This window comes from Cydia strobilella, chromosome 11, assembly GCF_947568885.1.
Source record: "Cydia strobilella chromosome 11, ilCydStro3.1, whole genome shotgun sequence".
NCBI classification, from domain to species: domain Eukaryota; kingdom Metazoa; phylum Arthropoda; class Insecta; order Lepidoptera; family Tortricidae; genus Cydia; species Cydia strobilella.
In genome coordinates, this window is record NC_086051.1 from 10460281 (window position 1) to 10482385 (window position 22105).

Below are 22105 nucleotides of genomic sequence, written 5' to 3' on the forward strand. Positions count from 1 at the left end.
AAGAAAATATGATCAAAAGTGTTGACGTATATATTCCATAGAGAATCCAACTCGACTGTTGTAGTATTGCCATATTTAAATAAAAAAACTTGATTATTTTTCGTTCTATATCAGGCACGCCAACATATAGAAAAATATGGGGACAAAGGACCTACCGCGACTACCGCGTTACCGCGAACCACGTTCGACGTCATATACCTAGCATTACATAGATCAGCTATACGCGTGCGCCCGTGAGGGACAAAACATATGCAATGCGACAATGAGGGCTAACGCGCATGAATTCGCCGCTAGGGGCGCTAGTGTAGATGGTGGTCTTTTCCATAGTTCGAAATGTCACTTGTCAATTCAATGACTGACAGCTGTTCTTTAGTCTTTTGGACCACCATGAACAGAGGCGCCGGACTTCCGGTTCGAACGCCATCTTGATAGTAGCCTCGTGATTAATTACTTTGTTTTTTGCTCATTAATATTGTTTAAAGTGTAATATCGATAGCTTTATTATACAGTAATCTAATGTAGTAGTGTGCAGTGAATGGAGAATTAATCTCAAAGCGTGTTTAACCACCATTTTGGAGTCAACGGCCGGTAGTCCACGTGCTTCTCGTAAAATCCAGCTATCGGTTTTACGAGTCAACTACAAATAATAACTACCGAACAACGTCGTGCTCTAAGAGCATTTGGTATTTCTACCTCTAACCGTGTCTGGCTAGAGCCCTAGAGGCCCTTTATTTTATTATTTACCGTACACTGGCTGAAATATTAATTCGATCCCACGTGGATCCCACTTTGACGTTGGCGAAATCATCGACAGTATCGATGGAGCCATACTACCTAAAGATTGATTGAACAGAGGCGCCAACTGGTGAGCAAAAAAACGATAGCCCTCATTTGATTGGTCGAGTAGATTTGTAGCCCACCATAAACCATACAAATTTACGGTGGGGAATTAAAAAAAAGTGAGAATAGTCTTATGTATCTTTCAGTAGGAATAGCAGAGAAAGCGCTGTTATTGTTTGTTCTTGTCCCGTTCGGTCAATTCCCCCCACCCCTCATGCTCGATCCAGTTATACTAGATTCATGTTCGACGTGATACCTCTCTGTCGCACTAGTAAATTCGTACGTCGAACGTGGTTTGCGGTAGACCCTCAGGCATCCCTCAGGTATAGTCTGTCAAGCCATTTCCGTCAGTAAAAAAAGCGGCAAATTTCAAAATGTAGGGGCGAAGGGTTACTGTCAGATAGAAAATTTGAATTTCGCGCCTTATTCTACTGACAAAGTTCTTTAACAGACTATTTATACTTCCGATTATGGATGGTATAGAAAGGATCGCAATCTCTTATGGCAGAATTTAAATTGTTGTAAAAGTGACCGCGTTAAGCTTTAAATAATAGTTCCTAATCTCTCCGGTGGCGCTAGTTAGGCTCTGGGACATGAGTATAACATGAACCATATAAGGCAACAAATAACCCGACCAAATTACGTAGGTTGTTTTTGGTAGTATTTCGGTGTATGGTGGCGCCGCCTAATTACTGTTTTACTGTCTCCATGCTTCCGATATTTGTCAAACCTAGCTTGTCTATGGAACATCAGGAAACGTCATTGGAACTGAAATGGTTTCATTTCATTTGATTTCTATGTTATTTAATTTATGAAATCCATTGTTAGCGATATTTTAACTATTATTACTTATTGTTACATTTAGTTGTTGCTTCACTACGACCTAAGCGGGGAAGATTTCACAATGAATATCCTACCTAAAAAAAGGCAAGTATTTTTACTAATTAAATAGCCATAGCCAAGAATAATTGATTTGAAAAAACATTCAAATCAAACTTTAATAAAATTGTCTGTCAACAGTTTTCAATTTACACTGCCTAAATTGTTTATTCCTGTAGTATCCTGTAACCGGATAAGATACTCATCAACTCTTAAAAGGTTTTTGTTTAAAAGTTTAGGTTTACTCCCAGCTCACAAACTGCTATTCCAAACAAATGCCCAAAATTTATCCGACCATGTACTCTACACTCTAACGCCTAAAATTAGAGACTAGTCTTATTCAAATACTTGTAATAATTGTATCATTGACCGATATAATATGTATCTGATGCTCTGGTGGCCTGTACTTATAACATACTCTATCAACACAGTAAAACATCTGATTCACCATCAGAATTAAACACATGATTTTAATTTCAGATGGCATGTAAGGACAAAAGAGAATATTGCAAGAGTGAGAAGAGATGAAGCTGAAGCAGCAGAAAAAGAAAAAGAAGAGAGATTAAGAATTGAAAATGCAGATCGGGAAGCCAGACTCAACATTCTAAAACATAAAAGTAAGCAAAAGTTGCTGGAACTAGGCATCAGTGATCTAGAGCCTCAACCTGAAGCATCCCAACCTCAACAACTGGAGCATATTAATTTATTTGTTGACTTAGAACATGCTGTTAAAGCAACAAATAAAGATCATGACAAAGAAGTAAAAGAAAAAAAGGAAGAATATGAAAAGAAAATTGGATACCTAACATATCTGGGACAAGATACAAATGAAGCACTCAAAAAGAAAAATTGGTATGAAGTGTTACCAGATGCATCTAGGTTTTCTAGGTCCGGTGAAATTAAGGATACTTATGACAAATTGGTACTAAGAGATGCAGATGGCAAACCAAGGACAAAAGAAAGTGATACCAAAAATGGTGAAGTTGCTTGGAAGGCTAAGCAAAAGTTAGATCCAATTCAGAAGTTTATTCAATATTGCACTGGAAAAAACAATATTATGACAACAAGTAAAAGTTCAAAGAACATGGAAACAGCTGTGACTAGTCCAGAAAGAAAGAGTAAACATAAACATAAAAGTAAAAAGCACAAGAAGGACAAAGATGAAAAACAAAAGAAGCTACTCAAGCTTAGAGAGGAACGGCTGAAACGAGAACAACAAGAGAAACTGAAGACAGAGATGTTTTTGAGCGGCCTCAATCCTACAACTACTCAAAAGCAGCCAGATCCTAGTGTGACAAGAGTTAAACCAAAATATAATTCCCAATTCAATCCAGAGCTTGCCAGGCAAAATTATACTTAAGAGACATGAAATTGCTGTTATCTTAATAAATGCATATGTTTAAAGAATACACTAAAGTTAACTGTTATTCTGATTCGTTTTTTTCACTTCATCTTCCATCATAACTTGGTTTTGTTTAACCCAATTTTTGACTGGTAGAGAATGCCTTAAAGTGATAGGTTATAATGTTTGCACTTTCTAGTATTGTGCAGATTAAATAAATAAACAAAGTTCATGAAACTAGATTTATATCAAATTAACAAGATGATTATAATTTATGAAATATATTAAACAGTATTCTTATCTATGTATAGTCGTTTTCTTATGTATAATTGCTTGGCATGAATTATTTCTGGAATGTTTGTGTCAGCATAGCAATTGGGAGTTTATCCTCAATTTTATTGTAACTGTATTTGAATGTTTCACAGAATATTTCTAACACTCTTCCAACCATGGCAACCTCACAAGATCCATCTGATGATTTTGACCTGAAAACGTGAATGACATAACATTATTTTAATATTGATTTGTTATAAATTAACCTTTAATTTTACATAAAAAGGTAAGGTAGTGAGTAGACCCTCCTTGGTGCTCAATAGTCACAATGATTAGGAAAAAATATAAAAAAACCGTACAAGTGCGAGTCGTATTTTTAGTATTTGTTGTTATAGCAGTAACAAAGATACATCATCTGTGAAAGTTTCAACTGTCTAGACAGCTAGCTATCACGGTTCATGAGGTCAAAATTGTCATGGAACGCACACGTGTCGCCTTATTATAATCGCGTTGGGCATTAACAATATTTCAATTAGTTTTTACTGTTCATAAATAGCCTCGGACAGTCGATAATAATCAATTAGGTACTACTTATTTATTGCAATCGATTTTCTCAAAGCCTAAACCCGCAATAGCACACCTTAATGGAATGCATGAAGGTTCATTTTGAACTGAAACTATATAGGCGATCACTAGAAGCAACAACTTTTACAACTTTAGTACTACAGTTGATTGTTACGTCGTTTTCAATCGTTAGAATTGCTAAAATATTAGGCGAGAGAATTTCCTGTAGGTACTTTAGTTATTACTAGTTTATTATATGTAAAAAAACTTGGACCTTAAATAAACGACCACCTTCCATACTCACTTAGATAAACTAATGCCTTTCATATAGGCACTCAAGAACCCAACAAATGTCTCGATATTATCCTTTCCCGCTTGGCGCAAAAGCGTGTATATGCCCACCAAAAGCGGGTAGCCATCAATGTTGTCACCAGGTTTTCTTGCGATAAGGTCGCCTGAAAGGACAATAAGGTTAAAAATATACATACAGTCACCTGCAATAATATGTTACACAACGAAGGCCGCAAAAATATCTGCAACGATCTTATTTGTAGAGCCATAGGAGCGAGCGTGTTACATATTTTTGAGGCCTACGAAAAGTAACATATATGTATATTATCGCAGGTACATAGGTACCCGAAGATATAAGTAAGGTATGGTAAGGTTACATACCGACACGGACAAAGTGGCTAAAATATGTATCCGCGACCTTATTGCCCATGTATTAAGGTACTGTGTACATTGACGCTGGCTAAATTGTGTAGACCTCAGAACAACAATACTGTAGAGGCGGAAGGGGGGATGAGCGTACGAGATATATGGTGGTCTTATGGAACTTTCAGCAGGAGTAGCAGAGAAAGCGCTATTATTGTTTGTCCTTGTCATAGTCTCGTTTTAGACGGCGGTATATCGATTGGCGGGAAGATGATATGCAACCTGCGCTATGCTGACGACACAACGCTCTTGGCTTCCGATGAGGAGGAGATGAGCCGACTGTTCCGACGAATAGAAGCCGAAAGCATCAAATTTGGACTTCACGTCAACCATGCTAAAACAAAACTGATGTTTGTCTACCGGAAAAAACCTCCTCCACGAAGTCTACAACTACAACAACTTACTTGTGTCAGCACCTTTACCTACCTCGGCTCACTTATATCTAGCGATGGTAGCTGTGACGGGGAAATTATCCGGAGGATTCAAATAGCAAAGGGAGCTATGGCTCGGTTAGATAAGATCTGGAAAGATCGAGGGATATTGAAACAAACGAAGGTTAGACTTGTGCGCTCTCTGGTGTTCCCAATATTTCTCTATGGTTGTGAGACATGGACTAATCGAGCAAACTTGATCAAGCGTATCAACGCCTTTGAGATGTGGTGTTGGCGCCGGCTTTTACGGATACCTTGGACAGCTAGGCGTACTAATCAGTCCATATTGGAAGAGCTACGCACAAAACGCCGGTTGTCAACAATATGCCAGGACCTAATACTCATGTACTTCGGACACCTCTCACGTCGCTCCTCGGATAGCCTGGAGAATGTTATAATGACGGGTAAAGTTGAAGGCACCAGACCTCAGGGCCCTCCTCCTACTAGATGGTGTGCTCAAATCACTGCACTTATGCAATTAAAACTGCACGAGGCCATGCGCTTGGCGAAGAATAGAAGCCTATGGAGGAACCCGATCTTCAACAGAAGGACATGATGTCACGATCCTCAGCATTGAGGGACCGACTGAAGAAGAAGTCTCATTTTTCATATCTGCCTACCTCTAAAAAGTTCTAAATGCTACGTCAAATGGTAGACATCTTTCTTACCCGCTAAGGGCAACAATCAACCCGTCTAAATTACGAAGTTGTTTTTTGGCATGTTGTCAAGAATGTAATTTTTTATTTTATTTCATCGCATTGCGTAAGTTCTGTCCCTCACGGGCGCATGGATGTGGCAACTCTATAGTATACTTGTTATGAGCGCGGAACAGTCTCTTTTCATAGCAAAGACTGAAGTGACTTGCATACCTAACCTTATTGATTTACATACCAGTAGAAGTGCAAAATTGCATTTTGCCCAGCTGAGATATGAATAACGTGGCACAGACACGGCCAACGTCAGAGATGTTTAATTCCGTTGCGTTCCTGATGTAGATTTTGTCGAAAGGTTCGTAAATTCCACACCTCACTAGATAGTCTTCCAAGTACTTCAAAAGCTCTGATGTCACTTTTTGTTTTGATTCGGGGTCCTCGGATTTTAATTCGTTTAGTAATGCTCTGTAAAAGAAAAAATATACATATTTAACATGTGACCATTGACAGTGTCTTAGGGATCATTTTAACATTTATAACTATTTAATTTCTTAAATTGTAATAATTGTACCTACATATATATAATGTCATTACCTTCCAACATTCCGGACATGTCTTTAAATGGTTTTAGCAGAATTGAGCAAAGAAAGCGGATAGTAACATTGTCTAGCGTTTGGATATAGGTATTGCTTAAGATAGTTGTAAAAAGGGCCCAAAAATGAAGCACTTGTGGTTTTACAATAATGTACTTTATTCCACTGGTTTAAAAAGCTTGACAATATTTAGTACCGGCCAGACGTCATGTTTCTCGGAAAAATCTTAACACCGCGAACTAGGATTTTCAACACATGGTACAACGACACCTAGCGGGAAATTTGACAAATAAATTAACTTCTTGCAAATAAAACTAAGAAATACATACAGAGGTTGGACATTCCGCCCACCAAGGACAATAATAACACAAGTGTCCTTATTTCCGCCCACCATGAGACAACTAACTGTGATAAAATACAATTCATATCATGGCACGGTGTAAGGGAAATTGTAACATGTGATATTCAAAACGTGAACAAACAAACTCAGCATACTGCAATAACATTGCATTTAAATTGAACTAATGATACCAAATTAAAAACCTCAACTTATATTTGGTAAGAAACAGAAAACAAAACAAATTTAACGATCTAAGTTTCTATTGGCAGAAAACATAGTTTGCCAACAGGTCGTTTGATAATATTTCCTTTGCAACGTAAACTAACTACTCGAGTGATTCCATCCAGACCTGGGTGTTTATCAGTGACTACACCATATAACCATCTTGCTGGAGGCAAATTATCTTCCTTTACTAACACCACACTACCTACCACTGGCTCGGGTGTTTGATGGGCCCACTTATAACGGTGGTAAAACTGTGTCAGATATTCACGCGACCATCGGCGCCAGAAATCTTGAACCATTTTCTGTGTTAGCTGCCATCTTCTTAAACTACTTACATTGGTACTTTCATAGTTAAAGTCCGGCACAAGTACTAGGGGCTCTCCAACTAAAAAATGTCCAGGAGTGAGTGGTATAGGATCATCACTGTTGCTACTATTAATTCTTGACATAGGCCTTGAGTTCAGGCAAGCTTCAATTTGAGCTAAAACCGTTGCCATTTCCTCAAATGTCAAGGTGGAATTTCCAATCACTCGTCTAAGGTGATGTTTCGTGGATTTGACTCCCGCCTCCCAGAGGCCTCCAAAGTTTGGAGAATGTGGAGGAATCCAATGCCAATTAGTGGAGTTTGTAGCAAGCTGATCGGCAATTTCCACAGCCACGCTTGATCGTTCTTCGGCGTATAACTGCTTTAGCTCACGAGCAGCTCCTACGAAGTTCGTTCCATTGTCGCTCCACAAATCAGCGCAATGACCACGACGTGCTGTAAAGCGCTTAAAGGCCGCAATAAATCCTTGAGCTGTCAAGTCACTGACTGCTTCAAGATGTATTGCTCGTGTAGCCATACAAATGAAAATGCAGATGTAGCCTTTGTAAGAGCGGTGACCTCTTCCCTTTGAGGTGCGCATGTTTATTGGACCAGCATAGTCCACACCACTCTGGAAAAAAGGGCGATTGACAGTTCCTCGAACTGACGGCAACTGTCCCATCAGTGGATGTCGCAATGCAGCGGCATAGCGAGCATATGTCACACATTTGCGAACGAACAACTTAACGGAATTGGTTGCTCCGATGACAAAATATTTAGATCTCAAGTAATGGAGCATCAGTTGCGAGTTACCATGCAGAGTCTTTTCGTGTGCATTGTCTAAGATTAAAGTTGTTAAGTGCGACTTATGTGGAAGTATCACTGGATGCTTCATCTGTTCACTAATTCCAGCGTGCTCTAATCTTCCACCAACTTTCAGGATACCATCTCCATCTACAATCGGGTTTAGTGAGGTAAGTTGACTCTTCTTATTAATCGTTTTATTTTCTTTCAGGTTCTTCAACTCCTCTTTGAAATGATTTGCCTGAACAATTTTTATACACATTTTCAAAGTCTCTTGGATTTCGCTGCTAGTTAACCACAAACTCACTTTTTCTTTTCTAGCACATTTCAAAAACCGTTTACAGAAAGCTAGAACGCGTAGCAGTTTCCACAATTTAGAAAACCTTGAAATAAGTGTTTCTTCAGCTTCTGCTGCTTTCTTCTAAGTTAGTATCCTTTATGTTTGGTTTTTTATAGCTGATTTCTTTATTTTTCAGCCATGACGGACCTTCTATCCAGAGCTCTTCTTTATTAAGGTGCTGTGTGCCTCTAGACGCGCAGTCTGCAGGATTATCTTTCGACGAGACATGGGACCATTGGTGTGGCTCTACTGACGTTATTATTTCAGATACACGGTTGGCGACGAAAGTTTTCCATCGATTTGGACGACTATTTAGCCAAGAAATGACCACTGTGGAGTCAGTCCAAGCATGAATGTTCGCTCTGCTGATACTCATAACGTCGGCTACTTCAACCAGCAATTTGGTGAGTAACACAGCCCCACACAATTCCAGGCGTGGAATTGAGATTTGTTTAATTGGTGCCACTTTCGTTTTGGACGTGATCAGTGACACGTGCACATTTTCTTCTTCATCTATAGTCCGTAAGTATACAACAGCAGCAAACGCTTCATTAGAAGCGTCGCAGAATCCGTGAAGTTCAGCAGTCACATTGGAACTTGCGTGGTTCCATCTGGGCAGCTTGAATTCGGTAAGTTGATTTAGACTTTCTCTGTAGTTTAACCAATTCTTCAGTAATTGTGGCGGAACTTCATCATCCCAATCGATTCCGGAAAGCCACAATTTCTGGATGAAAATCTTGGCTACTATGATCACTGGGGCCAACTAACCGAGTGGATCAAACAGCTTTGATATGTCAGATATGACACTTCTCTTTGTTATAGGAACTTTGAGTGGAGGAAGTTGTACCGAATATTCAAATTCGTCATTTCGGCGATTCCAGACGAGTCCTAGAATTCTCATAACAGCGTCTATCTTCAGCTGGAGACTTCCTTCCTCTTTGACATCAGTTTCTTTCATGTAACTTATTAATTCTTCATTGTTACTGCTCCATTTCTGTAATTCGAATCCACCTTTTTTCAAAAGTTCATTCATCTCTTTGTATACTACTTTACCTTCTTCTAAAGTTTCACAGCCTGTTAACAAATCATCCACATAAAAATGGTTGAGGACCCTATCAGCAGCGTTTGGATAATGTGCTCCTTTATCGTGGGCTACTTGCTGAAGCGCACGCACTGCAAGATGAGGTGCTGAGGCCGTACCAAAGGTGACTCGGAGCAGTCTCAAGTGCTTTATCTTCTCTCCCGAGTTTTCACGCCATAGAATGCGTTGAAAATCTACATCGTCTTGATGAACTTTCACCTGCCTGTACATTTTTACAATGTCTGCTACCAGGCATATGGGATGGCAACGCCAACGAAGAATAGTATGTCGTAAAACAGGTTGCAGAGTTGGACCTACCAACAGGTCTTGATTTAAGGAAACGCCATTAGAGCCAGGACAAGACGCGTCATACACAACCCGAAGCTTTGACGTGGATCTGTCATCTCGGATGACAGCATGATGTGGCAAGTAAACTGCATCTGGGTTGTTCTCCTGTTCTGGAGGAACTTCTTCCATGTGTTCTAGCTCAAGATATTCATTGATGACATCTGAGTAGCGTTTCTTCATTTCAGCATCTTTTGCGAACCTCTTCTCTAATTGGTTGAGACGCTTAGTCGCAATAGGCACAAAGTTGCCATGTTTGCAAGTGGGATCTTGATCACGAAATGGTAGTTTCACGATGTATCTACCGGTGCTATCACGTTCAGTGGTAGCTGCGAAAAATTCTTCACATTTCTTCTCGTCTTCAGTATAATGTTGCTTGGGATCTGTCGTATTGTGGTCAGCCTCGAGCTCCCAAAATTTCTTGAGCAGCTCATTTTCATCTAAATGAATGTGGTTAACGCTAACACTTTTACGAATTTCCGACTCATCTAAGTGAGTTGGCCCTGAAACGATCCAGCCTAAAGACGTTCGCTGAGCGATGAGTGCTCCCTGTGGAGCTTTGATCATTTCGTTTAAAAGTATTTGACCGTACACCTCTCCCCCTAGGAGCAAGTCGATTTTGCCGGGAATGTTGAATGTGGAATCTGCTAAATCTAATTCAGACAGTTCTGACCACGAATCAATGACAATACGTTTTCTCGGACGATTCGATGTTACCTTGCCCAAAACATGAGCATGCACGTTCACTTCTAAGTCAGGTTCTAGGAGTGATGAAATTGTAACATTTACCACCGACTTAGAGTTCACAGGTGAACTCTCTTCACCGCCTAGTCCCGTGACTGTGCTCTTGTAAGAAACCTTGTTCAGTCCCAGCAGTTGTGCTGCAGACTCCGTAATAAAAGAGGCTTCAGAGCATTGGTCGATTAAACATCTGAGGGTTATACCAGAACCTGTTTTCGACTGAGCTTGAACCAAAGCCGTTGGCAAGAAAACTTGTCCACGACTGGTCGAAAAACACGTTGTTACATTATTGGGCTCATCACACGATGATGATGGAGCTGTTGTTGCATGTGCAACAATATCACCTTCAACCGATTGAGTAGGTTTGACTTGTGAATCGGTTGCTTGAGTGCTAGTTTTTGGGTGTAGTAAAGAATGATGTTTGCGCTTGCAAATTCGGCATCTAGTAGATTGGCGACAGAAATATACGTTGTGACCTGAACCTAAGCAATTGAAGCAATAATTACCGGACTGGATGAAATCACGTCGAGCATCAACATCGATTTTTGCAAAACCTTTACAATTACATAATTTGTGATTTTCTGAACAATAGCCACAAGAAACCTCAGTTACATGATGCACTTTTAAGTTGCTACTACATTGTGCATTGGGTTTCTTAGGAACAAAACTTCTCTTCGATGATTTCCCATCCAAAAATTCTAAGGCCCTAAATCGGGTTTCTAAAAATTCTTGAAGTTGGCTTAGTGTGGGCAAATCATCAGAAGACTCGCTAATCTTAAGTTCCCACTGTTTCCTAGACTCGTTGTCTAGTTTAAGACAAATGATATGAATCACAATTATATCCCATGTATTTGTGTCGATGCCTAAGTTGTTCAATCCATTTAAACACTCATTCGTAGTGTCCAGCAATTCTTTGAGTGCATTCGCGGACTCGGTCGTAATATTCTTCTGACTCATGAAACGTTTGAGAATGCAGTTGGAAAGATACTTCTTATTATTATAGCGCTTTTCCAATTTCTCCCAACATGCGCTGTAATTATCTTGTGTGATCTGTACGTGACGCAGAAGCTGTTCAGCTTCACCGACTAAATAGCCTTTCAGGTAGTGCAATTTTTGGACGTCGTCTAAATCTCTATTCTTGTGGATGAGCGACGTGAATAGATCTCTGAAGCTAGTCCATTCAGAATAATTCCCTGAAAACGTAGGAATCGTAATCTTTGGTAACATTACCATCACCGACTTGCCTTGACCAACATCTGACCTATTCTCAATAGTGGTAGACTGAGTGCTCTTTCCAGGAACTGAAACGTTTAGTTTGTTTAAGGCAACTTTAAGATCTGACTTGTAATCCATGAATAACTCTTCCGCATTAGAATACATGTCTTCAGTTACATACTCGTTGAATTCATGTGTAGTAGAATCTTGAATGATTTGAGTATGAGTTGTCACAAACTGATTCCACAAAGATTCTAAGGTTTCTAATCTTGTGCTGAGATAATCTGCAGAGTTAAGTCGTTCCTTAGGCGATTTTTTAAAGTTAGTTTGAGCCTTATCAATTCTCAAATACAAGTCCTGTTGCACTTTTATAAGAGCCTCCATGATGAAATTTTCTAAGTGTTTGGAACTTAGCAAAATCTAGGCAAAATTGGGCGTGGATTCCCCGTCGTTCCACTTTCTTCGAAACTATTCTAAGTCCAAATTTGCTACGAATTTTCTAAGTCGAAACTTGATGAAAAGTTCAAATTTGTTGAAATTTCACTAAGTTTTTGACAGTTGCACTACGTAATAATTTTAATGTACTCACGGTTGTCTTGACACTTCACTACAGTCACACATATAATCCGCTTACTTCATACTGCTGCTTCTCACCGCTGACGTCACGATGCAATGCTTACGTCACACGTTGCTCCGGAACATAGGCTCTTCTCGCCTTAACACCGCTGGCAGCAATCCACTACCGTAGCTGGCGTCCGTTGGCCCGAAGTTTACCGAATCTACTAGCCGAACTCATCCGGCTCGAAGGACCATGTAAAAAGGGCCCAAAAATGAAGCACTTGTGGTTTTACAATAATGTACTTTATTCCACTGGTTTAAAAAGCTTGACAATATTTAGTACCGGCCAGACGTCATGTTTCTCGGAAAAATCTTAACACCGCGAACTAGGATTTTCAACACATGGTACAACGACACCTAGCGGGAAATTTGACAAATAAATTAACTTCTTGCAAATAAAACTAAGAAATACATACAGAGGTTGGACAATAGTATTAAGTAGTAACATGTATGGACCATTATGAAGTCTGAAATAAACGAATTTATTTTTTAATATTTTTATTATAGGTACACCAGGTAAGGTTAGCTCCAAGAAACTCGCACATACATCAAGCTATGATATGTTGATATCCGCTTGTTCAATCCTGAGAACATGGTCGCTAAGTCAAATCTGAAATGTCAGAACGTAAGTACGTTGAATAATTCACAAGATAACGTCCCATTTAGGTAAAGTGTGTAAAGTTCATGAGGTTAAATTTTTTTTAAGTAAAAACAATTCTTACTCATTCATCGTCTGCACAGAGGCCTCCAAGTGCGCAGAGTCAAACTTCGCCGAGATATTCAATTGATACGCTATATGCCTTCGCAGAATCTGTAGACTCCCAATCAGCACTATAGCATCCGCTAACTGCTGAAAAATCTTCTGTCCCTTAGTTATTGCGAGTTCCGTGTCCTTTACATCAGCATTTAACGTGTTAACATTGATTTTCTCTTGTCCTGTTCTGAATATGGTTTGCACTGTGTGTAGTTGGTTTTTAATCATGAACGCGAACAAGGTGTCCAGGCCGTGAAGACCCACCACTCCTATGGCTTCGTTCAGTTTTGCGAAAGTTTTTGTGTTCACTATTTCAGTTTGAGTTTTGATGTCGTACCATGCGGTACAAATGCTGATGTAGCAGCAAACCCTGCCATGAAAATTAAACAAAATTATCAGAATAGGTTAAACATAGATGAAGAATTATTTAGGGGTGAGAAAGAATTTCTTGCATAAAACTTAACTAAGTAGTAGACCTAAGTACACCTTCCTGAAGTGACGTCAGTTACTAAATTCAGGAAGATGTAAAAAACTTTTAATTAACGCGTAAGCGTACCTACCAACCGGAACGTGTGTAAACTCCTACTCACACCTAATGTGCGTGGTTTGTTATTGCATATCGTCACTACTTTGAAAAATCTCGTATCTCGCACTGCTACTCAAAATTAAAACGCAGTAACTCTGTATGCTTTCCATACATAGTTACCACATTTTTCGTTTGATTGACAGAACAAGATACGAGATTTTTTGTCAAGTGGTCACGATATTGATTACGAGCCTATTGTGTCCCACTGCTGGGCAAAGGCCTCCCCCCTCTTCTCTCTATACGATATACTTTAGTTAAATATTATAGACCCTATAATAAATAAGCAATAAAGTACCTTGCATCAGTAAGCTGCATAATTTGTCTCGCGAGGCTCCCCATGAACCCAGCGGAGGGGCTGTACAGCGTCACGCCTTTACGCAAGCTGATCTCTTTGGCAACACTGTCGACGATTATGGCAGATACCTTCAAACATTTAAAAAGTTTAAATGTACGTTTGAATTTTATTTTTTTATAAAACTATTTAACGAGGGCCAAACCGAAGCAATAAGGGTGGCTGCTGGTGCATACGGCTATTATAAGCAAGTTATCCTTCCTAAATTTACGTAATCCTTATACCACAACGATTTTGAAGTTTACTTCAAAGTCCCTGTCACTTTGAAGTAAACTTCAAAATCGTGTGTGAATACTGATAACCTTATGTTATGCCCGCATAAATCATTCAAATCAGACCCTATATGTCAGTGCCTGGCGACGGCGCGGCGGCGGCCTTCTTCGCCTTAGCGAGCATAGCTGCGGCGGGCTTCTTAGCGGCGCGGCCGGCGGCTGAAGTGGATTATCAACGGTTTTATCTGACGTAGATAGGTCGGTCATACTACTTGTATGCACAGAACACTCAAACCGCGTGTGTCGTTGCTTAAATTAAATGTAGGGCATCATTATTCCTACACGTTTGACGGAATAAGATAATTAATTTTACATTCTGCCTCAGGGGACAGAAAAAAAAACGCCTTTATACCTTCGAGAATAGCAACGTAAAAAAAAAACTAATTGTATTGTGCATACCTGCTTTTGCCAAATCCGTAACCCATGCATGTTAATGTAATCTTGTATATACTCCAGAGATCTTTTGTAACCATCCATACTTTCCGCCAACTTCTGTAGTCGTGCCAACAACGTGTTTGGAGCTAACGGTTTCTTACTCTGGGGTTCCAGGAATTCTACAAACTTCTTGCTAATGTGCGTGTCAAGCTCTTTTAGTAAGCCTTCTTCTAATAGTTCTGCTGGGTCCACTCTTATGACGCCTACTAGAGTAGAGCGCATGTCCAGGATACCTTAAAGTAAAATTTAACTAATTAGAAAAATACCTACTTACTTGAGACCTGTCATACACAAACATAACCTACCTACCAGCTTGTAGATAAACCATATTAGTATTATTTTTGGTTTTCATCGGATTATAAACTCACCTGTCGTAAATGTAGACGCGGAGTGTGTAAGCCTCGCGACCTCCATTCTGTGCTCCAGCTGAGCAAATTCCTTCAACCTCTCCTTATCCAACCTTGTTGGTATTTCCTTAATAGTCCACGTCTGGAGATCGATAATTTTTTCGACTATACTAAATACCATCTCTGGAATAATCTGTAGCACCTTCTGGATATATTTTATCAATTCATTACTGTAGTACTGTGACACTGACACAAGGTCATCACTATGAGCCTGGTTTATCCTTAGCAGAGGTATTTCCATAGCACTTGCAAGCTTAAGAAACAGGGCTCTCAATCTACTTGTGACTGCAGGATTGTCTTTTATACTTTCTTGCATGAACTGCGTGTATGAATCGATTATGCACCATGCGTAACTTACATCAGCTGCAACTTCTAAGGTTACCAAAGAGTCGTCTTTTAAGGAAGCAGCTCTAAGTGCATTCTTTAATGCGTCTTTTGTTTCTGAAAGGAACTGTAGAACTGTTGAAGTGCTTTTGATACTATGAAATTCTTCAACTTCATCTAAAGCCTGTATAAGCTGCGTAATTTTCTTCATAGACTTAGTGCTGATCGAGTCTCCAACTGATTTGATCTGATTTGCAATATTGGTGAACCATTGCCTTAACTGGTCATTCCCTTGTACCTTTGCGAACGATTTGTCACCTGAGAACAGTTCTGCTAGATTGTTGAGAGCTTCCAATGCTTCAGCCTTACTGGTATTCCAAGTTTCGTTTCTGCTTTCTAATAATCTGTTCAGCATTTCCCTGACCTTTAACTCTAACTCAGCAGTGCTTATAAGCAGCTCTAATATTTTCAGTGCATCATAGTTGGACTCCTTTATAACTAGCTCCTGTAGATGTTTGCTCTTTTTATTATTATCGTAAAATATTACGTTGCTATTATGCAACAAAAGCCAGCGTAAAACGAAATTAGAATTTATCAGCAAATTCAGTATTTTGTTAATGTTGTCCAGAACAAAATCATCAGTCATCACGCCTTCCTTTAGAATCTGATGAGTTTTATTTATCAGCATGGGTATGGCGCTTCCTCTTTTAGAGAACACCTCTTTGACCATCTTACTGTTGCATGTATTGCTGAGTGCGGATTTGGCAGCTTTGAAATGTTCCCAATAATCTACGACATTGATGGTGACCCCCATGTAGATAGGGACGATCCAGTTGCTTGGGAAGAATTTATCCGCTATTTCTCTCATTTTGGAAACATCGTTATGTAGGTACTGTGGTATGAAGAATAGACAGACCACGAGCATGCTAGCCTGCGTGGCGAGTGCCGAGGCCTGGTGTTCGGGCATCGTGTACACGGCTAATTGGTTGTATATGTCCTCTGATCGCAACTTTCCAACCACTTTTTCGATGAAGTATGGGTGGATATTTATGCGCCTAAAATAGCAAAAAAAAAAGGTTGAAATTAGGGGCCAAGACAAACCTGTATTATCAAAATGTTAAAGTGCATGTACAAATATTTTTAAACACCTTGACCACTCCCATATATCTGATGGCGACTGTATAACCGATATTGCAGTCTCATGTATTCTTGATAGGTGCTTATTTTATTTGACATTAACAGTCTTCGGTAGTTAAAAAGTAGCTTACCCAAAATATTCAACAGGATAGTCGGCAGGCCTCTTCCTGTGTAACTGATAGTATCCCGTGTCTCGCAATAGCTTACACACATCGTCAACATTACATTGGGATTGACTGGTACTGTAGCGGTAGAAGGCTACTAGCAGTCTTTCTCGTATTATTCCTGGTATGTAGAGGTCACATAGCAGCAGCATGGAGCCATACAAGTAAAGAGACTCGCACTGGAAATTACAGTGAACAGTATTAACAGTACCCAGAGCTATATTTATTGTAACAAGGTGCATAAGGGGTGCGTAGATGAAGGCCTCTGTTCGCGCGCGGCGCGCGGTGCGGTTCGTACTCGTCGGGCCCAGAACGCTCCCACTGCTAGAACTCTGGCACTTTTTAGCGTTCCGTACCTCAAAAGGAAAAAAACGGAACCCTTATAGGATCACTCGTGCGTCTCCGAAACTACTGGACCAATTAAGTTGAAATTTGGTATACATATGTAAGTTTGTGACCCAAAGACGGACATGTAACATAAACAAATGAATTTTAAACACGGGGGCCACTTTTGGGGGGTAAATGAGAAAATTAAAAAACTAAGTTTTTCAAACTATATCGTGTTACATATCAAATGAAAGGGCTTATTGTGAGAATCTCAAATATATTTTTTTTATAATTTTAGGATAAACATTTTAGAAGTTATTCAAGAAAATAGGCAAAAAATGACCATTCCCCCCTTTATCTCCGAAACTACTGGGTCTAAAATTTTGAAAAAAAAAATACGCAAAATATATCTTTACCTATAGATTACAGGAAAACCTATTAGAAATGTGCAGTCAACCGTGAGTCGGACTTAATTACTTAGTTTTTGATCCGACCCCTACGGGGTTTTTAAAGACACTTCACTCACGTTTCACATAAAAAATACATTGTTTAAATTGTGTTATGTATGTCGAGTTGCTTGTGAGAAAAGTTTTTATTATTATTATTTGTATCTCATATAAAGTCACGGGTATATACATCCCGGTCATTTGATAGGCGTGCGTGGGGATACAGATCCAACACGTAGAGGCCCTTTGGAGAAGTTTGCTGTTATGTAATACACCTGCTAGAACCCATTCACGGGTACAAATAGATACCCGTAAATCGGTCCCAACAGGCGTAGGGGCTATTACAAACACAGTGGAAAAGAGTGCCGGTTATGGTCTTGAAGTTTGGCTGGTCAAAAGATTGGGCTATTGCTGAGAGGTCCGGACACCTGCCATAACAATGTTCGAGGCAGGCGGTGACTCGCCGCTGACTAGATGGGCCCCTGAAACTGCCGTCGTGAAGACGACCAGGAGCAACACCGGTGTGAGCGGCTCAGGGGTGTCGAGAGGTGTGCGCCGCTTTCTACCCAGTGGCTGTTAACAGCCACTGTGCCCACTCGCGTCTTATGCATCTTTCACTTCCACCCCTGGAGCATATAGCTCTAGCGACTCCTCTCTGGACAGCCAATGAAGGCAAGCCAGAGCTGAGAGTCCTGCGGGTCCCCTTGGGGTCCATTCCGACCGACGAAGACATGCCGGAGACGGAGACCCTGACCGACTTTCGGGAGCACTCGGGTCCGTGGGGTCGTTACTCCCCAACAGCTCGCCACAAGCTGCCCTGCGGGGTTATTATTATTATTTGTATCTCCTTCTGGATTTCACGGGCCTATAAATCCCGGTCTTTTGATAGGCTTGCGTGGGGATATAGATCCAACACGTAGAGGCCCCTTGGAGAGCTTTAATGTCATGTAGAATATTATTATTTGTATCTCCTTGGATATCACGGGCCTATGCATCCCGGTCTTTTGATAGGCTTGCGTGGGGATATAAATCCAACACGTAGAGGCCCCTTGGAGAGCTTTAATGTCATGTAGAACGCCTGCTGGAACCCGTTCACAGGCGCAACAATAGACACCCATGAACCGGTCGCAGCAGGCATTGGGACTATTGTAGAAAAAGTGAACAGTATACCGGTCTATGGATTGAAGTTTGGGTGGACAGGTCGCAGCAGGCATTGGGACTATTGTAGAAAAAGTGAACAGTATACCGGTCTATGGATTGAAGTTTGGGTGGACAATGAGACTGGGCTATTGTAAAGAAGTCCGGACACCTGCCATAACAATGTTAAAACACGTTATCGAGGCAGGTGGTGACTTGCCGCTGACTAGATGGGCCCCTGAAACTGCCGTCGTGAAGACGACCAGGAGCAACACCGGTGTGAGCGGCTCAGGGGTGTCGAGAGGTGTGCGCCGCTTTCTACCCAGTGACTGTTAACAGCCACTGTGCCAACTCGCGTCTTATGCATCTTTCACTTTCACCCCTGGAGCATATAGCTCTTACGACTCCCCTCTGGACGGCCAATGAAGGCAAGCCAGAGCTGAGAGTCCTGCGGGTCCCCTTGGGGTCCACTCCGACCGACGAAGACACGCCGGAGACGGAGACCCTGACCGACTCTCTGGAGCACTCGGGTCCGTGGGGTCGTCACTCCCCAACAGCTCGCCATCGCCACAAGCTGCCCTGCGGGCTTATTATTATTATTATTAAAGCCTTTATTATACGAACTGTTGACATTTTATGTAACAATTATTAATATTCATTGTATGTTTCTTCCATATGCATATTCGTAAGGTCTTTTTGACCTAGGCCTCTTCCGAATCGCCTTTTTCTATTATATTTAAGTATTTGTCCAACATTTTTTTCCATTTTTGTCTGTCTGTTGCGATTTCTTTCCAGTTTTTTCCTATTGTTTCTATTAGGTCTTTTTCCCATCTTGTTTTTGGTTTGCCTTTTTTTCTCTTACCAATCTTTGGATTCCAATTTGTTGCTGTTTTTGTCGATCTGTTATTTTTCATCCTCGCTATGTGAGAAAAGTTACTTCTCTCTAAGTTAGCACCTTGTGAAAGAGACTGAAAATGTTGTCTTGCACATCTTGCGACTTGACAGTCAGTTACATTAGCCCTGTTGTATAAACAAAATAGTTATGATATTATAAATTCCATACCAGTAGTTGTTTTCCTTCAACATCTTTCATGACAGACTCAATGTTTTGCTGAATGAATGCCCCGTCATATAACTGCTCCACAAATGAGTTCAGATCAATTATGTATTGATGAATATTTTCAAACAGTAAGTAGAAGCGGTTTATTATTTCTAGATACTTTTCTTTAAGATCATCATCCAAATCTTGCAGTTTCTGTAAACAAAAGTGTCAACATCACTATCAGCCCACTGCTGAACATAGACTGACTGAAGAAGGTTAAAAGATACACAACTTTGGGAATAAATCAAATTGTTTTATTAAATATGTTGATTTGTGGTTTTAGAGCGCTGGTGGCCTAGCGGTAAGAGTGTGCGACTTGCAATCCGGAGGTCGCGGGTTCAAACCCCGGCTCGTACCAATAAGTATTTCGGAACTTATGTACGAAATATCATTTGATATTTACCAGTCGCTTTTCGGTAAAGGAAAACATCGTGAGGAAACCGGACTAATCCCAACAAGGCATAGTTTCCCCTCTGGGTTGGACGGTCAGATGGCAGTCGCTTTCGTAAAAACTAGTGCCTACGCCAATTCTTGGGATTAGTTGCCAAGTGGACCCCAGGCTCCCATGGAGCCGTAGCAAAAATGCCGGGACAACGCGAGGAAGATGATGTTGATTTGTGGTTTTGAAGTGGTCACACTATCATAACAGAAAAAGTAAGGGCAAATCGCCTAGCATGGTACGGGCATGTGATGCGGAGGGATGAAAGTCATGTGACGAGAAAGGTATTAAGAATGAATGTGGAGGGAAGTACGAGGAGAGGAAAACCGAGGAAAAGGTGGATGGACTGTGTGAAAGATGATATGAAACTAACGCAAGTGAATGATGAGATGACGGGTGACAGAGACGTATGGAAGAAAAAGACATGCTGCGCCGACCCCAAGTGAATGGGACAAGGGCAAGCGAATGATGAAGTGGTCACACTATCATATATAAATTATAAACTGAAATAGATGTCATATATTAAAGTAAAAGTGACGAAGCCCTCCAGTGGTGAAGGCCGGATTTGCAAACGCCTTTAAACCCCACTGCCATCTATACACAACTTTGGGAACAAATCAGATTATTTTATTAAACATACATATTTTCACAACTTTTGTGAAGTATATCATTAAAACCTAGACCAAGGTTAAAGAACATGAGAATTACATTATAATAGTTTAGTTAATGACTAATTAGGACTACTTACCACATTTATATTGATTTTCTTTTCCTGGTTGTCGGCAATTTTGAAATATCCAAAATCCATGATAACATCTTGATACTTTTGTTGAAGTTCTTTATTTTCTAAGCTGCAACAATAAAAAATCAAACCAATGAATATTCACATTTATACAGACTTTTGGAGGTCTCATCTCTAGAGGTGTCTTAGAAACTCATTGAATTGTATTATAAAATAAAACCTCTACATTCGATATGCAATTATTAAAAATGAGGTGGATATGTAGAAACAACAAGAATAAAACTGTAGTTACTTCATCAATAAAATTACTTACAAAAATATTGGCGGGATATGATCCTTAAGCCTTAGGATTTCTGCTATTATAGCATTGCCATGTGAAACTAGTTTTAACAAATTTTGGGCACAAAGATTATCCTCTGCCATAAAAACCCTCATCCTGTGAGCTGTGATTTAGTACCAACTTGTAGTTAAATATTTCAAACTGTACGCAGAAAATTAAAACAATTGTTGTTACACATCTTTAGTTGAGCTACCCATTAACACATGATAATGATAGAGTTAATCATAAAATAAACACAAAATTAATTAAAGAGTACACACAACTTCTCAAACATAAATAAAGATACCTTTCGAAAGTAAAAGTAGAAAAATACATATTATCAACTTGACAGTTTTTAGAGTTACCATACTTTAATTTAAAATTACCACTATTTAACTCATAACTGTTTTATAGCGTAACAGACTACCTCACCGCACCGCGACCTTGGTGCGGTCAAAATGTCTCTTTTCTCGCTCTAACTTATAGCTGCGTCCTTAACGCACTATCGATACGTGCGCCGCACCGCACCAAGGTCACGGTGCGGTGCGGTAGTCTGTTACGGATTCTATCTTGTAGGCAATTTTTTTTACAGTTCAACGAAAATGTAACTGAATATATACCCCTTATTCATAAAACTAGGGGCCTGCTTTAGTTAAATTATGTTTTATCCCTTTCTTACAAATACATCAAAATGACAGATAAAGGCAAACGATTCATAGCTAGAGTCAAACCAAGAAAAGTCTGAGAGATTTTGACAGCACACGCAGTGCAGGTGTTATTGTAAACGTCAAACTTCTATGAAATTATGACGTATAAATAACACTGGCACTTTTCTTGGTCTAACTTCTAATTAAGGCCAG

The 22105-nt window shown here is 40.0% G+C and overlaps 2 protein-coding genes across 3 annotated transcripts; one reads left to right on the forward strand and one right to left on the reverse strand.

Moving 5' to 3' along the window:
* The first annotated feature begins 1607 nt into the window (after window positions 1-1607).
* On the forward strand, window positions 1608-3360 carry LOC134745521 (leukocyte receptor cluster member 1 homolog). 2 transcript variants are annotated; one of them, XR_010128189.1, is made up of 3 exons: window positions 1608-1767; window positions 2200-3135; window positions 3271-3360. XR_010128189.1 is itself a non-coding variant. In XM_063679569.1 (2 exons), the coding sequence occupies exons 1-2, from the start codon at window positions 1745-1747 to the stop codon at window positions 3077-3079; spliced, it is 903 nt and encodes a 300-aa protein (XP_063535639.1). In that variant the 5' UTR covers window positions 1608-1744; the 3' UTR covers window positions 3080-3360. The 2 variants fall into 2 exon arrangements, 1 of the variants encoding a protein (XP_063535639.1); XM_063679569.1 differs by having other exon boundaries at window positions 2200-3360.
* Window positions 3290-21504, reverse strand: LOC134745520 (WASH complex subunit 5). The gene is made up of 11 exons (XM_063679568.1): window positions 21240-21504; window positions 20933-21035; window positions 19707-19898; window positions 16701-16912; window positions 15070-16487; window positions 14666-14934; window positions 13938-14065; window positions 13025-13426; window positions 5935-6161; window positions 4203-4353; window positions 3290-3546 (listed from the first exon to the last, which is right to left on the reverse strand). The coding sequence occupies exons 1-11, from the start codon at window positions 21359-21361 to the stop codon at window positions 3405-3407; spliced, it is 3366 nt and encodes a 1121-aa protein (XP_063535638.1). The 5' UTR covers window positions 21362-21504; the 3' UTR covers window positions 3290-3404.
* Between the last annotated feature and the right edge of the window lie 601 nt (window positions 21505-22105).

Excerpts from the sequence above, each read along its gene's own strand:
- LOC134745520 (XM_063679568.1), bottom strand. The coding sequence starts at position 21,361 with ATGAGGGTTTTTATGGCAGAGGATAATCTTTGTGCCCAAAATTTGTTA. Across the intron at positions 16,913-19,706 it reads TTGAAGGAAAACAACTACTG|TGCGAGTCTCTTTACTTGTA; the intron begins GTATGGAATTTA and ends TGTAATTTCCAG. Across the intron at positions 14,066-14,665 it reads TACGGATTTGGCAAAAGCAG|GTATCTGCCATAATCGTCGA; the intron begins GTATGCACAATA and ends AAATGTTTGAAG.
- LOC134745521 (XM_063679569.1), top strand. The coding sequence starts at position 1,745 with ATGAATATCCTACCTAAAAAAAG. Across the intron at positions 1,768-2,199 it reads AATATCCTACCTAAAAAAAG|ATGGCATGTAAGGACAAAAG; the intron begins GCAAGTATTTTT and ends TTTTAATTTCAG.